Here is a 14,608-nt window from a genome sequence, read left to right as displayed (position 1 = left end):
TCTTGTTTCTGTTGAAAGAATCTACATGGTGTCATAAATCTCTTAATTTAGGGCAGTGTTACAATCCCTGTGGATTGGTAGCTTAAAAAAAAACGGTTTGAATTCCCAGTAACTGACTTGAATTCTTGTCGTGCAATCCCTTGAGGTTTTAAGACTTTTACTCTACTGCACCAGAATGAACATCGATGAGACATTACTTAGTGGCAGATTACCAGACATTTTGTTTATGCATTATGCCATACTCTCAGCAGAAGTGTAATCTTTTTTTAAAATTCAGAATCTCTCCAGGCATTTCAGTAGCTCTCTTCTCTCTGTTGCAGTGGGGGCAAGTCTTCCAGAGTCCTTTTAAAAGCCCCTTCTCGCAGTCCTTCACAGTATACACGATTGGGCTGACAGCTGGAAGGCATTATCTGCCAACCTATCGGTTTTGACCTATGCAAGGTCCTTCTCTTCAAAAGGAAAATACTTTCTCACCAGCATTCTGCTCTTGCATCAATAGCTTTCCTGAGCCTTCACTCAGTAGCATCTATCTCCCTGTCTCCATGGCTTCTGAGCCTTGAATGCTTGAGAGTCTGTAAATCTGTACAAAACCGGGCCACATGCTTCTCTTTGTGTTCAGTGTTAAATCTGACACTTGGGATTCAAATAGACTTGACCCTGGATCCCTGGTCTCCATGGTAACCAGGTCACATCAGTTTACCACCAGCCAGAACTTGCAGATTATATGCTCAATTTATCTTGAATTAAAAGAGACATCTTAAAATACACCCACCTTCTAAAAATTTTCCATTTTAACAGTAGTTTTAATAGACATCAGAATATTATCTAACGGCACGGTAGCCCAGTGGTTAGCACTGTTGCTTCACAGCGCCAGGGACCCGGGTTCGATTCCCGGCCTGGGTCACTGTCTGTGCGGATTTCACCCAAGTCCTGAAAGATGTGCTTGTCAGGTGAATTGGACATTCTGAATTCTTCCTCAAGTGTACCCAATGTAGTGTGGCGACTAGGGGATTTTCACAGTAACTTCATTGCAGTGTTAATGTAACCCTAGTTGAGACACTAATAAAGATTATTATTATTAACCTACACAAATAATAGCTAATTTATGGGCCAGCACAGACGTAGTGAAGCTTTTGCAATGGGTTAATATCGAGCAGAGTTTCAGGTGAGCGTGTAAATGCAGCTTTGCAAGAGCAATAGAAATTTAAGTTAGTCTGGGAAATATTTGCTTCCATTAGAAGTGTTCTGCTGTTTAAAAAAAACAATGTTGAAGTCAGCAAGTGGCAGATGAAAATACTGCAGCTCTTGGTTTTATATTGTATTTCCAATGTGGGTAGTGGTAGAAAATCAGTGTTAAACTGTATTTCTGGTCGTCCTCCAGTTCATCGGTCAAATGCCAGTACCTCACTTTTGAATCAATAGACTGTGATTAGGCTTATTAGACTGTGGAGAATTGCAATCAGAGTTTTTTTTTAATTTCTAAAAATAAATTTAGAGTACCCAATTAATTTTTTCCAATTAAGGGGCAATTTAGCATGGCCAATCCACCTACTCTGCACATCTTTGGGTTGTGGGGGCGAAACTCACGCAGACACGGGGAGAATGTGCAAACTCCACACAGACAGTGACCCAGAGCTGGGATCGAACCTGGGACCTCGGCGCCGTGAGGCAGCTGGGCTAACCCACTGTGCCACCGTGCTGCCCGAGAATTGCAATCAAAGTTGAAACACTCCTTGTTTGTTCACTCATCTTCAGGATAGGTCATTCTTGATAGCAATCATCTGCAGGATTCCTAGCTGATTATATTTTTCAAATTCTTTCTTTAATCTGAGTATCAAAACTATATTTAATGCCTCCATTGGTGCTCTGGTTGAGATCAGCTCATTCAAGAGGGGAGGAATCAAACCTGGGACCTTGTGCAAAAGCAAAATATTGTGATTACTGGAAATCTGAAATTAAAACAAATTCGGGAAGTACTCAGCAGACCTGACATCATCTGTGGGAGGGAAAACAGTTTTTTGTGTGTATTTTATTATAAACATGTATCAAAACAAGTTACAGCAAATAAACACTCCGGGAAACATACTTCCCAACAATCAACTGTACAGATTTTACCCCCCCCCCCCCCCCCCCCCCCCACCCCAGCCCCCTGAGATGAACAGCTCCTCAAACATGGTCACAAACATCCCCACCTTTTCTCAACCCCCCCCTGCTGAGCCCCTTAACTTTGTCTTCTCTAACCGCAGGAAGTCGTACAGGTCACTCAACCATGCCGCTACCCCCGGTGGTGATGCCGACCGCCAATCCAGCAAAATACGCCGCTGTGCAATCAGAGAGGTGAAGGCAGAACATTTAGCGAATTATAAGCAGAGTCCAGATAAATTTCTGGAAGGGGAATTTATTTATTAACAAATTTCTTAGAGTACTTTGAGGATGTAACGAGCAGGCTGGATAAAGAGGAACTGATAGATGTAGAGTATTTGAATTTCAAAAACTCATTCAATAGGGCATCACTTAAAAAGTTACTGCAAAAGATGAGAGCTCATGATGTTGGTATGATATACTAGCATGGCTAGAATATTGGCTAATTATAACAGGAAACTGTCAGGAGAAATGGTTTGTTTTCAGGCTGGCGAACTGTAATTAGTAGAGTGCCGCAGGGACCAGTGCTGAGGCCTCAACTATTTGCAATCTATAATGACTTGGATGAAGGGGCCAAATGTATTGTAGCCAAACTTGCTGATGATACATGGGGTGGAAAAACAAGTTGTGAGGAGGACACAAAGAGTCTGCAAAGGGTTAAGTTAAGTTATGTTCAGTGAGTGGACAGAGGTTTGACAGATGGCTATTAAGGTAGGAAAATGTGATGTCGTTCACTTTGGTTAGAATAATGGAAATGCTAAATTTTTTAACAGAGGCGGCAGAATACGTTACAGAAGACTCTGGGATTCCTTGTACATGGCACACAAATTAACTTGCATGTACAAGTAATTATGAAGTCGAATGGAATGTTGGCCTTTATTTTAAAGGGGATGGAGGGTAAAAGTAGGTAAGTCTTGCTGCAGCTGTACAGGACTTTGGTGAGACTGCATACAGCGTTGGAGGCAGTTCAGAGAAAGTTCTCCACAAGGTTGATTCCAAGGATGAAAGAATCATATGAAGAAAGATTGTGCAGGTTGGGCCTATTCGAATTGGAGTTTAGAAAATGGAGGTGATCTTATTGAAACATGAGATTCTGAGAGACATTGATAAGGTAGATGCTGAGAGGATATTTCCACTCATGACGGGAATGTAAATCACAGGGGCATAGTTTCAGAATAAGGGATTTGTCTTTTAACTCAGTGATGAGGAGGAATTACCTCTTCTGAGGGTCCTGAATCTTTGGTACCCTCTATACCAGCGAGCTTTTGAGGCTGAGACTTAAAACCTGTCTACCTTAGACAAATTCATTTATTGAACTGTAGGGGAATCCAGGGTTATGGGGAACAGAAAGTGAAGTTGACACCAAGATCAGATCATCCACAATCTTACTGAATGGAGGAGCAGGCTTGAAGGGCTGTCTAGCCTACTACAGTTCCTTATGCTAAAAGAGAGAAAAATTTCCTTGAAGCATTTACAGGGGCATGGCTAAGGTAATTTACCCTCATGGTCTTGCATCTTACCCAAACTCAAATCTTACACTGCTTGTTAGGAATTATAATGTATCATAAATTTTGGCTGGTAATATTTTCTTTTATTTCTTTTTATAATTGATAGTTGGAGTCAGTTTTCAAAAATGAAACAAGTTTTTATGTTAGCCGAAGAAAGTTGAAACTGGCTTGTCCTGTCACTTTGTTATTGTGATGTCACAGAAGTGGTGTGTGCTTCACTGCAGCCAGCTCATCATTAATAGTAAAGGAAATCAGGGCAAAGGAGGGAAAATGAGAAATGAATACAATGAAAAATCACAAACAAGACATTGTGGAAGAATGGGTGGAGCAGCAATGGAAAGGCTCAAAAGTCAAATTGTCATACAGCAATGATGCTCTTTGTCCTTATTACAAGGATCTAGATGATGCAGAATGCAGCGAGGTGGGTAGCAGTTGGAAAGTGTAATAATTTGTTTCTTCATTTTGTTCAGTGTCCGGAACTGCAAGTGATAGGCCACCGCCCATAGGGAAGGGGAAGCTCAGGTTTTGATTTTTCCAGTTTGAGGCCAATTATACCACAACAGGCCCATACAAGATAAGGTTAACTCTTTCTGGTTCTGTAAAAAAACTGCTGGAAAATCTGGTCACTTATGCGTCAGGGGACTCAATTGGCCTTTTTAAAAAAGGCTCTTCAGACGAGGTTTGCAGCTGATCAAAACATTTTTCCCCTTTTTCTTCTATGTGGTCCCTTTGGAATCAAAGTAAGGGAAGCAGTAGAAAGCTGGATCAATCATTTTATTGTGCTACTTTTTCAATTTAAAAGTTAGACCAAGAAGCACTTTTTCACCCTGAGCTGCAAAAATCTGAAATTCTCTGCTCCAAAAGACCATGAATGCTAACACAATTGAAATTTTCAAGACTCGCTGGTCGATTTTTGTAGGATATAGATATTAAAAATTATGGAGCCAAAGGCAAGTAGTTGGAGTTGAGGTACAGATCAGCCATAATCCATTGAATGACTGAGCAGACTCGAGGAGCTGAATAGTCTACTGTTGGTTCTATATCCCTTGCACAGTAATTAGAATAAGTGTATCAGTTATAAATAAAACAGCATTAAATATAAATAGAAGATAAACAAGGTGGAATGTAAGAGGCAATTAAAATGACAGAAGGACTTGCCATCAGAGGATTGAACAACTAACTGGAGGAGGAGACTCCTCAAATATCCCCATCCTTAATGATGGGAGAGGACAGCATATCTCTGCAAAAGACAAAACTGACATTTGCAGTCACCTCCAGCCACAAGTGACACATGGATGATCTATATGGGCCTTTTCCTGAGGTACCCAACATCACAGATTTTAGCCTTCATCCAATTCAATTAATTCCACGTGATATCAAGAAACAGCCCTGACAACTTCCAAACTCTTGCTCAAGATCTAACCACGCTCATAACCAACCTGTTTCAGTACTTCTGCATCTACTTAAAAATGTGGAAAGTTGCCCAGGTCCTGACACAAAAATAGGACAAATCCAATACAGCTAATTACCATCTCATGAAAAGTGATGGAAGAATTCATTGACAGTACAGCGGCACTTGCACAGCAAGTGGAAAATCACCTGCTCATTGATGCACAATTTGGGTTCCATCAGGGCCACTTAGCTCTTGACCTCATTAAAGCGTTGAGCCAAATATGGACAGAGAAATGAACGAGATGAGGTGAGAGTGACTGCCTTTGACATTAAGGCGGAATTTGACTGAGTGTGTCATCAAGGAGCCCGAGCAAAATTAAAGTCAATGGGAATCGGGGGGGGGGGGGGGAGACACTCTACTGATTCCTGTCATAAGTAGCACAAAGAAGATGGTTATGGTGTTGGAAGATTCTCGTCTCAATCTGTCTCATTGCTGCAAGAGTTCCTCAGGGTCTTGGGCCTAACCATCTTCAGCTGCTTCATCAGTGACCTTCTCTCCATCCTATCATCAGAAATGGAGATGTTTGCTGATTATTGCACAATATTTAATACATTTGCAATTACTTGGTCTATTTCCTATGCAACAAGACCTGGACAGGTTTGGGATGATAAGTTGCAAGTAACATTCGCACCACACAAGTGTCAGGTAATGACCATCTCCAAAAAGAGAGAATCTAATTATCCCATTTGGCTTTCCATGCCATTACCAGCCTGAATCCCCAATATCAAAAACCTTTGGGCATGTCACTGACCAGAAACCTTTTTTTAATATAAATTTAGAGTACCCAATTCATTTTTTCCAATTAAGGGGCAATTTAGCGTGGGCAATCCACCTAGTCTGCACATTTTTGAGTTGTGGGGGCGAAGCCCACGCACACACGGGGAGAATGTGCAAACTCCACACGGACAGTGACCCAGAGCTGGGATTGAACCTAGGATCTCGGCGCCGCGAGGCAGTGGCTAAGCCACTGCGCCACCGTGCTGCTCAGTGACCAGAAACCTAACTGAAATAACCACATAAATACTGTGACAATAAGGGCAGGTCAAAGACTGGGAATTCTGAGGTGAGTAACTCGCCTGCTGGCACCCCAAAGCCGACAAGGCACAAGTCCGAATGGTGATGGAATACTCTTCACTTTCCCAGATGTATGTGGCTCCAACAGCACTAAATCTCAACACCATCTAAGGCAAAGCAATCTACGTGATCAAAGCCCCATTCACTCCCTCCAACAAAAGCACACAGTTGCAACAGTGTTTATTGTATGCAAGATGTTCTGAAGCAACTCACCAAGGCTTCTTCAAGAGCACTTTTCAAACCTGCAACCTCTACCACCCAGAAAGCCCAGGGCAAGTCCCCCTCCGAACCATAGAGATCCTGACCAGATCGCCATTCTGCCAGTACTGATGTTACTTGCAAGAAGAATCTGAATAAGTGAAGCACCCGGGGAAAGAGAAATCTCACAGGTTTACAGAAGCCATGCTGGAGGTCTTGGTAATGGAGGCCAATGGGAGGAGAGAAGTCCAGTTTCCACAGTGGGTCAGGAGGCCCGAATGGAATATCCTCCAAAGAGAATGGGAGTAGGTGGTAAAGGAGCTCAGCTCTCCGCGTCTAGCTCTGAGAACAAAGCTACTGGAAGAAGTTCAATGAGCTCACATCAGGTTTGGTGAATGCATGAGAAAGGACATTGCCTACCCACCACACTACCAACGTCGTGCGCTGCTCAAAACACCGAATTCCCATTAGCGGACCTGTCAAATCCAGCAGCTTGTACCACAGTTCCAAATTGTTGTTCTTCAACAGTATTTCAAAAAGCTTTACAATACAAGAACACAATAAATAAGAGCAGGAGTAGACATGGCATGTCTAACTGCTCCGCCATTCAATACAATTATGGCTGATCTTGGGCTTCAACTATACTTCCCCACCCGCTCCCCATATCCCTTGATAGCTTGAGTGACCGCAAATCTGTCTCAGCCTTGAATGAAACATCATCACTCTCCTGGATAGCGTATAACAAAGTTTAACAACTATTTGAGTGAAGTCATTTTTCCTCGTCTCAGTCCTAAATGATCAGCCACATATCCTGTGCCTGTGCCCTCATGTTTTTGAATCCCTGATCAGCGGAAATGAATTGTGTCTACCCTAGTGAGCCCCTTCAAAGTCTCGTATTTTTCAGTGAGTTTGCCTCATTCTTCTAAATCCCAGAGGATATAGGTGAAATTTATTCAGCTCCTCGACCTAAAACAACAGCTTCATCCCTGGCGCCAATTAGTGAACCTTTGCTGTACTACCTCCAATGCAAGTATGTCCTTCATTAGTTATGGAGATCAAAACTACAGACAGTATTCCAGATGTGAAAAACACTGTACAATTGGAGCAAAACTTTATTCCTGTACTCCAGTCCCCAATAAGATCTTATTCTTCTAAAGTCCAGTGAATATAATCATAGAATCACCACAGTACAGAAGGACATTTGGCCCATCGAATTCTTACTATCCCTCAGAAAGAGCTCCCACCTAGGCCCACGCCTCCTTCCTATCCCTGTAACCCCATAACCCCAACTAACCTTTTAGACACTGAGGGGGAATTAAGGATGGCCAACCTACATAACCCGCACATCTTTGGACTGTGGGAGGAAACAGGAGCACCCGGAGGAAACCCACGCAAACACAGGGAGACAGTCACCCAGGGCCAGAATCAAACCCGGGTCCCTGGTGTTGTGAGCATATAATAGGCCCAACCTGCTCCATCTTTCTTCATAAGATTTATGCCATCATTCCAGGAGTAAGCCATGTGAACCTTCTCTGAACTGGTACCAATGAATTACCCATTTACTCCGACTCTTTATTTCCTGTCTGTTGTCATTCTCTATCCAGGCTGTCGTGCATCCCAACACCATGAGTTCCTGCTCTGTTCAGTTAACGTTTTATGTGACACCTTATCAAATGCCTTTCAGAAATCCAAATACACAACATCTGCTGCTTTCCCTTTTAACACCCTACCTGTGTTCAAGAAATCTGACAAACTTGTCAATACAATTTCCCTTTCACAAAACCTGTTGACTGCTTGATTGTATGATGATTTTCTGAGTCTTTTGCTACTAACACCTTAATAATATATTCCAGAATTTTCCCCAATGACTGATGTTAGACTAACTGGTCTTCCATTTCCTACTTTGTCTTCCTTTCTTGAATAGTGGTGTTAGATTTTCAGTTTTTCAATCTTCTGGGACCTTTCAGGTAATTTTGGAAGATTACAACCAATACACCCACCATCTCTGCAGCCACTTCCTTTAAGACCCTACAATACAGGGCTTTAATTCCAGGGGACTTGTTGATCTCAAGTCCCATTAGTTTGCCGAGCACTTTTTCTTTATTGATCATGATTGTTTTAAGTTTCTCCCTCCCTTTCTGCCCTATTATATTATTATTGAGATGCTTTTTTTTGTCTTCTATTGCGAAGAGAGCTACAAAATTCTTGTTCTCACACTCTGCCAGTTCCTATTACTGATTCCCCAATCTCGCCCTATAAGAGACCAATGCTCAATTCAGCTACTCTTTATATACTCGTAGAAGCATTTACAGTCTGTTCCTTTCTTCCACTTTTGTTACTTTGGATGGTTTCTAAATTTTTCCCAACTTCTGAGATACCCATAGTTATCTAACCATATACAGAGAATCTGCCGATTCAAAGTCATCAGGTAATTTACAGAAATATATTTGTGTCACTAACCTTTCACTATTTAGGAGAAACAGCAGCAATCAGCCCTGGAAGACCTCTTATCAGTGGACAGAAGCAGCTTGTTGTCAGAGGTGCAGGACCTGCGTTCCCAGCTCCGCATTGCACATCTTCAACACCAAGAGAAGCTGCAGCAGCTGCAGGATACCCTCACCAGTGCAGAGGAGCTGGCTAAGAAGCAGGAGCGACCGCTTCGGAGGCAAGGTATTTCTAAGGTGGCGGATGTTAGGCTTGACATTCCGGATAACTAGTTACTGAGATTTTATATACCCAGAAGTCCTCAAATAATGTTTGGGTTGCGTGGCTTCCCAGCATGGGAAAGTGTTGATTCATCTCTGTCCTTATTGCCTTGGGTTTTTGGTAGGTAGAGTGGCAAACAATTCTTGCATCTTCCTAATTTTTCATAGCTTTCAATAGCTGGATGAAGTAAACAGGATGTTTAAATGTTAATATAGAAAATAGGAGCAGGAGGCGGCCATTTGGCATTTCGAGCCTGCTCCGCTATTCATTATGATCATTGCTCATCATACAACTCAATAGGCTAATCCTGTTTACCCCCCCATATCCTTTGACCCCAAGTGCTATATCTAATTGTTTCTTGAAAACATACAATGTTTTGGCCTCAACTACATCCTGTGGTAACTGATTCCACAGGCTGGCCATTCTCTGGGTGAAGAAATGTCTCCTCTTAAGTGGTCTACCCATACTCTGACTGTGATTTGGACACACCCACCATCAGGAACATCCTTCCTGCATCTACCCTGTGTACTCATGTTATAATTTTATAGGTTCCAGTGAGACCCCCCTCATTCTTCTGAGCTCCAGCGAATACAGTCCTAACTGATTCAACCTCGTATGTCAGTCCTGCCATCCCAGGAATCGGTCTGTTAAACCTTTGCTGCACTCCCTCTAGAGCAAGAACATTCTTCCTCAGATAAGGAGACCAAACCTGCACACAATATTCCAAGTGTAGCCTCACCAAGGCCCTGTATAATTGCAGCAAGACATCCTGCTCCTGTACGCTAATCCTCTCTGTCAAGGCCAAGGTACCATTTGCCGCCTTTACTGCCTGCTGTACCTGCATGCTTACCTTCCGCAAGGAACTCTGTCCAGGCACTTTTCAGCAGCAACTCATTTTGTCTCTACAGATCTTATCTCCTGCAGATCCAGGCCCAAAGTTACAAGAATCTAAAGTCCTCCTTGCTGCACCATCTTTCCAGCTCCTCATTCATCTGTCTAATCTTTCTATTTTGTACTTGTGGCACTGGGAATAATCTGGAGATTACTAATTTTGAAGTTTTGCTTGCTAATATTCTGCCTAACTCCCTAAATTCTGGCTACAGGACCACGTCCCTCTTTCTTTCAATGTCATTGGTACTTGCATGTACCACGATTGTTGGCTGTTTACCCTCCCCCATCATGATGGTCTGCAACCACTCAGTAACATCCTTGACCCTGGCACCAGGGAGGCAACACACCATCCTGGATTTACGGCTGCAGCCACAGAAATGCTATGGATCATCTCCACTATTGCTCTTCCAGACGTCCTTGTATCCCTCTGTGCTGCATAGCCATCTGTGGTGCCAAAGATTTGCCCCTGGCTGCACATCTCAGATGAAACAACACTTATCAGTATTCAAAACTGAATACTGGTTGGAGAGTGGGATGCACTTGGGGACTCCATTACCTGCCTATGCTTTTTTGACCGTCTGATGTTCACCTTTTCTACTTCCTGCATACTCTTAAGCTGTTGGGGTGACCACATCTGTAAATGTGATATCTCCGGAGCTCTGAACCTTATAGATGCACTGCAATGATACCAGCTGCTGCTCTAGTTCTGGAACTCAGAGCACAAGCTGCTGATTGGCACTTGGAACCTGGAGCAGCACTGTCATTTCTTTGTTTATTAATTATCCTTCCCAATGCTAATACTATTAATAAAGCATACTAGTACTGATAAATAATGCCAATACTTAAAATGTTTAACAGTTGCAATAACCCTTGCTTAAAAAAAAAATGATACTCACCACCTACTACTCGTTCCTCATTATTTTATCTAATATATATTGTTTTTAATCCCCCAGCTGTTCAGACTCGGCACCTAAGCAACAATACTTAACAAAATTAACTTGCCCCTTTCATGTGATGTCATATCTTGTTTTGTGTTTCCGAGCTCCAGCTGCACCACTTGTCCTCCCGAGTCCCTCCAAATTCCCACTCTGTCCAATCCCGAGTCCCTCTAAATTCCCGCTCTGTCCAATCCAGAGTCCCTCCAAATTCCCGCTCTGTCCAATCCAGAGTCCCTCCAAATTCCCGCTCTGTCCAATCCCGAGTCCCTCCAAATTCCCGCTCTGTCCAATCCAGAGTCCCTCCAAATTCCCGCTCTGTCCAATCCTGAGTCCCTCCAAATTCCAGCTCTGTCCAATCCCGAGTCCCTCCAAATTCCAGCTCTGTCCAATCCCGAGTCCCTTCAAATTCCCGCTCTGTCCAATCCCGAGCCCCTCCAAATTCCCGCTCTGTCCAATCCCGAGCCCCTCCAAATTCCCGCTCTGTCCAATCCCGAGTCCCTCCAAATTCCTGCTCTGTCCAATCCCGAGTCCCTCCAAATTCCCGCTCTTTCCAATCCTGAGTCCCTCCAAATTCCCACTGTCCAATCCCAAGTCCCTCCAAATTCACTCTGTCTAATCCCAAGTCCCTACAAATCCTGAATCGCCTCCAAATTCTTGCCTCATCCAGCCGTGAGTCACCTCCAAATTCTTGCCTCATGCAGTCCTGAGACTCCTCCAAATTCTCACTTATGTCCAGCCCTGGCTGTCCTCTGAAGCCTTGGCCCATCCAGTCTCGGCTCTCTGCTCAAAGACTCGGCCAACCTGTCGCGGATCTCTGCTCCAAAGCCTTGGCCCGTCCATACCAGCTCTGCTCCGAAGACTTGGCCCAGCTAGTCCCGGCTCTATCCTCCCTTCCTCGACCTGGCCAATCCCGGCTCTCTCCTCCCATCCTCGGAACAGCCATCCCCAGCTCTCTCCTCCCATCCTCTGCTTGGCCAATCCCGGCTCTCTCCTCCCATCCTCAGCCTGGCCAGTCCCGGCTCTCTCCTCCCAAGCTACGCCTGTTTCTAAGTTTAGAGAAGTACTAAACTAGGATAATTTGAAAAGGAGCGAGATTGGGAATTTTTGGTATTCAGAGGTCTTGGGTGTCCTTGTACACAAATCACAATGTTAACATCCAGGAATTTTGTTAGGTTTATGAATGAAGTCTTATTACGTTATATAGGGTCGTGGTGAGGCCGCACCTGGAGTAATGTGTAGTTTAGGTATCGTAAGGAAGGATATAGTTGCCTAAAGGAATGCAATTGAGTTTTATTAGACCGATTCCTGAAATGTGAGGCTTATCCAATGAATTGTGAATCTTTGGAATTCTTGACCCCAAAATGGTGTGAATACTCAGTTGTTGAGTGCATTCAAGACCAAGGTGGATTGCATTTTGGATGTGAAGGAAATTAAGGGATGAAAGAGGAGGTGAAGTATCAGTCATGAATGGCAGAGCAGGCTTGAAGGGCCAAATATGATTGGTCCTATTCCTTCTTTAGTTCTTCTCTTTATGTAATTAGAAAACATCCTTAGGTTTTCTTGATATGGGAGGTGCGGTGGCACAGTCGTTAGCACTGCTGCCTCACAGCGCCAGAGACCAGGGTTGGGTAACTTGTCTTTGTGGAGTTTGCACTTTTGCCCCGTGTCTGCTTGGGTTCCCTCCAGGTGCTCCAGTTTCCTCCCACAGTCCAAAGATGTGTAGATTAGGTGGATTGGCCATGCTAAATTGACCCGTATCGTCGAAAGATGTGTGGATTAACTGGAATATGGGGTAACTGGGATGGAGTGGGGAAGTGGACCTAGGTCGGGTGCTCTGTCAGTGTCGATGCAGACTCGATGGGCTGAATGGCCTCCTCCTTCACTGTAGGAATTTTCTGTTTCTATATGCTTTCCAATCCGACATGTGACTTCAGTCCCATTTCAAGTTGTTCACTACCCTCTGAAGTTGTCCTGTGTGCCACTCAGTTTCAAATGGTTAAAGATGTATCTCCACTTTCTCAGGACAACTGGAGTTGGGTAATAAATCCCAGCCTTGCCAACAATGACCACATCTCAATGTTTTAGCATTCTCATGATTCAATTCTTCTCTTTATTAATTATTTTGGTTATTTTCACTGCAGCAAAACCATCACCAAGTAAATGAAGATGTCAGCTTAATTTTAATATGTGGTGTTTGGCTAATTGACTTCTTAGGGAGATGTAACTAGTACTGTAACAATGAAATATTGGGCTATTACATAATTCTAAACATAGCAAATTCTTGACTATGGTTTAGTGGATTTGCTGCATTTTGAATGCACAGGTAGCTCTCGAATAGCAGACCACTGTTTCATGGCCACAGTTTCCATGAGTCCTGGATTTTAGTTTTTGAATGCCTTGAGTACGCCACATCCCGTAGCCAACACTTGATTGAATGGAGGGAAAACAAAACAGCCATGAAAGGGAAAATGCTGGAAAATCTCAGCAAGTCTGGCAGCATCTGTAGGGAGAGAAAAGAGCTAACGTTTCGAGTCCGATGACTCTTTGTCAAAGCTAACAGACAGAGAGAGTGGGAAATATTTAAACTGTGGAGTGAGAATGGAAGATGAGTCATAGCCACAGAAACCGAGGAAAACCGGGTGCTAATGGCCACAGATACCAAGGGGAAAGAGTGCTAATGACAGTCCCCAGAGAGGACAAAAGACGTGAAAGGTCAAACAGCAGGGAAACTAACATCAGAGGATGAACTGTAGGTGTGGGGGGAGGGGAAGGGGGAAGCGGGAAGCAAAGAGGAGAAAGGTGCAGGAAAGAAAGAAATGGTAAAAGACAGTTAAAATGAAATGAAAAGAAATGAAAACACATAGGTTGAGGTGGGGCTGATCATCTGAAGTTGTTGAATTCGATGTTCAGGCCGGAAGGCTTTAGTGTGCCTAACCGGAAGATGAGATGTTGTTCCTCCAGTTTGCGTTGCGCTTCACTGGAACATTGCAGCAGGCCAAGAACAGACATGTGGGCAAGGGAGCAGGGTCTTTTGTTAAAATGGCAAGCAACAGGAGGGTCAGGATCCTGAATGCGCACAGACCGAAGATGCGCAGCAAAGCGATCGCCCAGTTTGGTCTCTCCGATATAGAGGAGACCACATTGGGAGCAGCGAATGCAATAGACCAGATTGAAAGAGGAGCAAGTGAAACGCTGCTTAACCTGGAATGAGTGTTTTGGGCCTGGAATGTTAAGCATGGAAGAGGTAAAGGGGCAGGTGTTACACCTTCTGCGATTGCATGAGAAGGTGCCATGGGTGATGGGAGAGGTACTGGGTGTGGTGGAGGAGTGGACTAGATTGTCTCAGAGGGAACGGTCTCTGCGGAATGCTGACAGAGGGAGTGAAGGGACGATGTGTTTGGTGGTGGCATCACGCTGGAGTTGGCGAAAATGGCGGAGGATTATGCTTTGCATACGGAGGCTGGTGGGATGAAATGTGAGAACGAGGGGGACTCTATCCTTGTTCTGGGAGGAAGTGGAGGGGGCGAGGGTAGTGGCACGGGAGATGGACCGCACACTGTTGAGGGCCCTGTCCACAACTGTAGGTGGGAAATCACGGTCGAGGAAAAAGGAACATATTTCGAAGCACCATTTTGGAAAGTGGCATCGTCGGTACAAATGCGACGGAGGCGAAGGAGTTGAGAGAAAGGGATGGAGTC

The 14,608-nt window shown here is 44.0% G+C and overlaps 1 protein-coding gene across 5 annotated transcripts in view; it reads left to right on the top strand.

Annotated features, from left to right (window-relative positions):
- The window catches only part of pcnt (pericentrin), a 352,612-nt gene that overhangs the window by 276,264 nt on the left and 61,740 nt on the right, over positions 1-14,608 (top strand). For all 5 annotated transcript variants that reach the window (XM_038786588.1, XM_038786581.1, XM_038786572.1 and 2 more), the window contains one exon: positions 8,850-9,045. In XM_038786588.1, coding sequence (XP_038642516.1) covers positions 8,850-9,045 — 196 coding nt within the window. The remainder of the gene's footprint in view (positions 1-8,849; positions 9,046-14,608) is intronic.

This window comes from Scyliorhinus canicula, chromosome 2, assembly GCF_902713615.1.
Source record: "Scyliorhinus canicula chromosome 2, sScyCan1.1, whole genome shotgun sequence".
NCBI classification, from domain to species: domain Eukaryota; kingdom Metazoa; phylum Chordata; class Chondrichthyes; order Carcharhiniformes; family Scyliorhinidae; genus Scyliorhinus; species Scyliorhinus canicula.
Note: the sequence above shows the minus strand (reverse complement) of the source record. Positions and strands in the feature narration are given on the sequence as shown.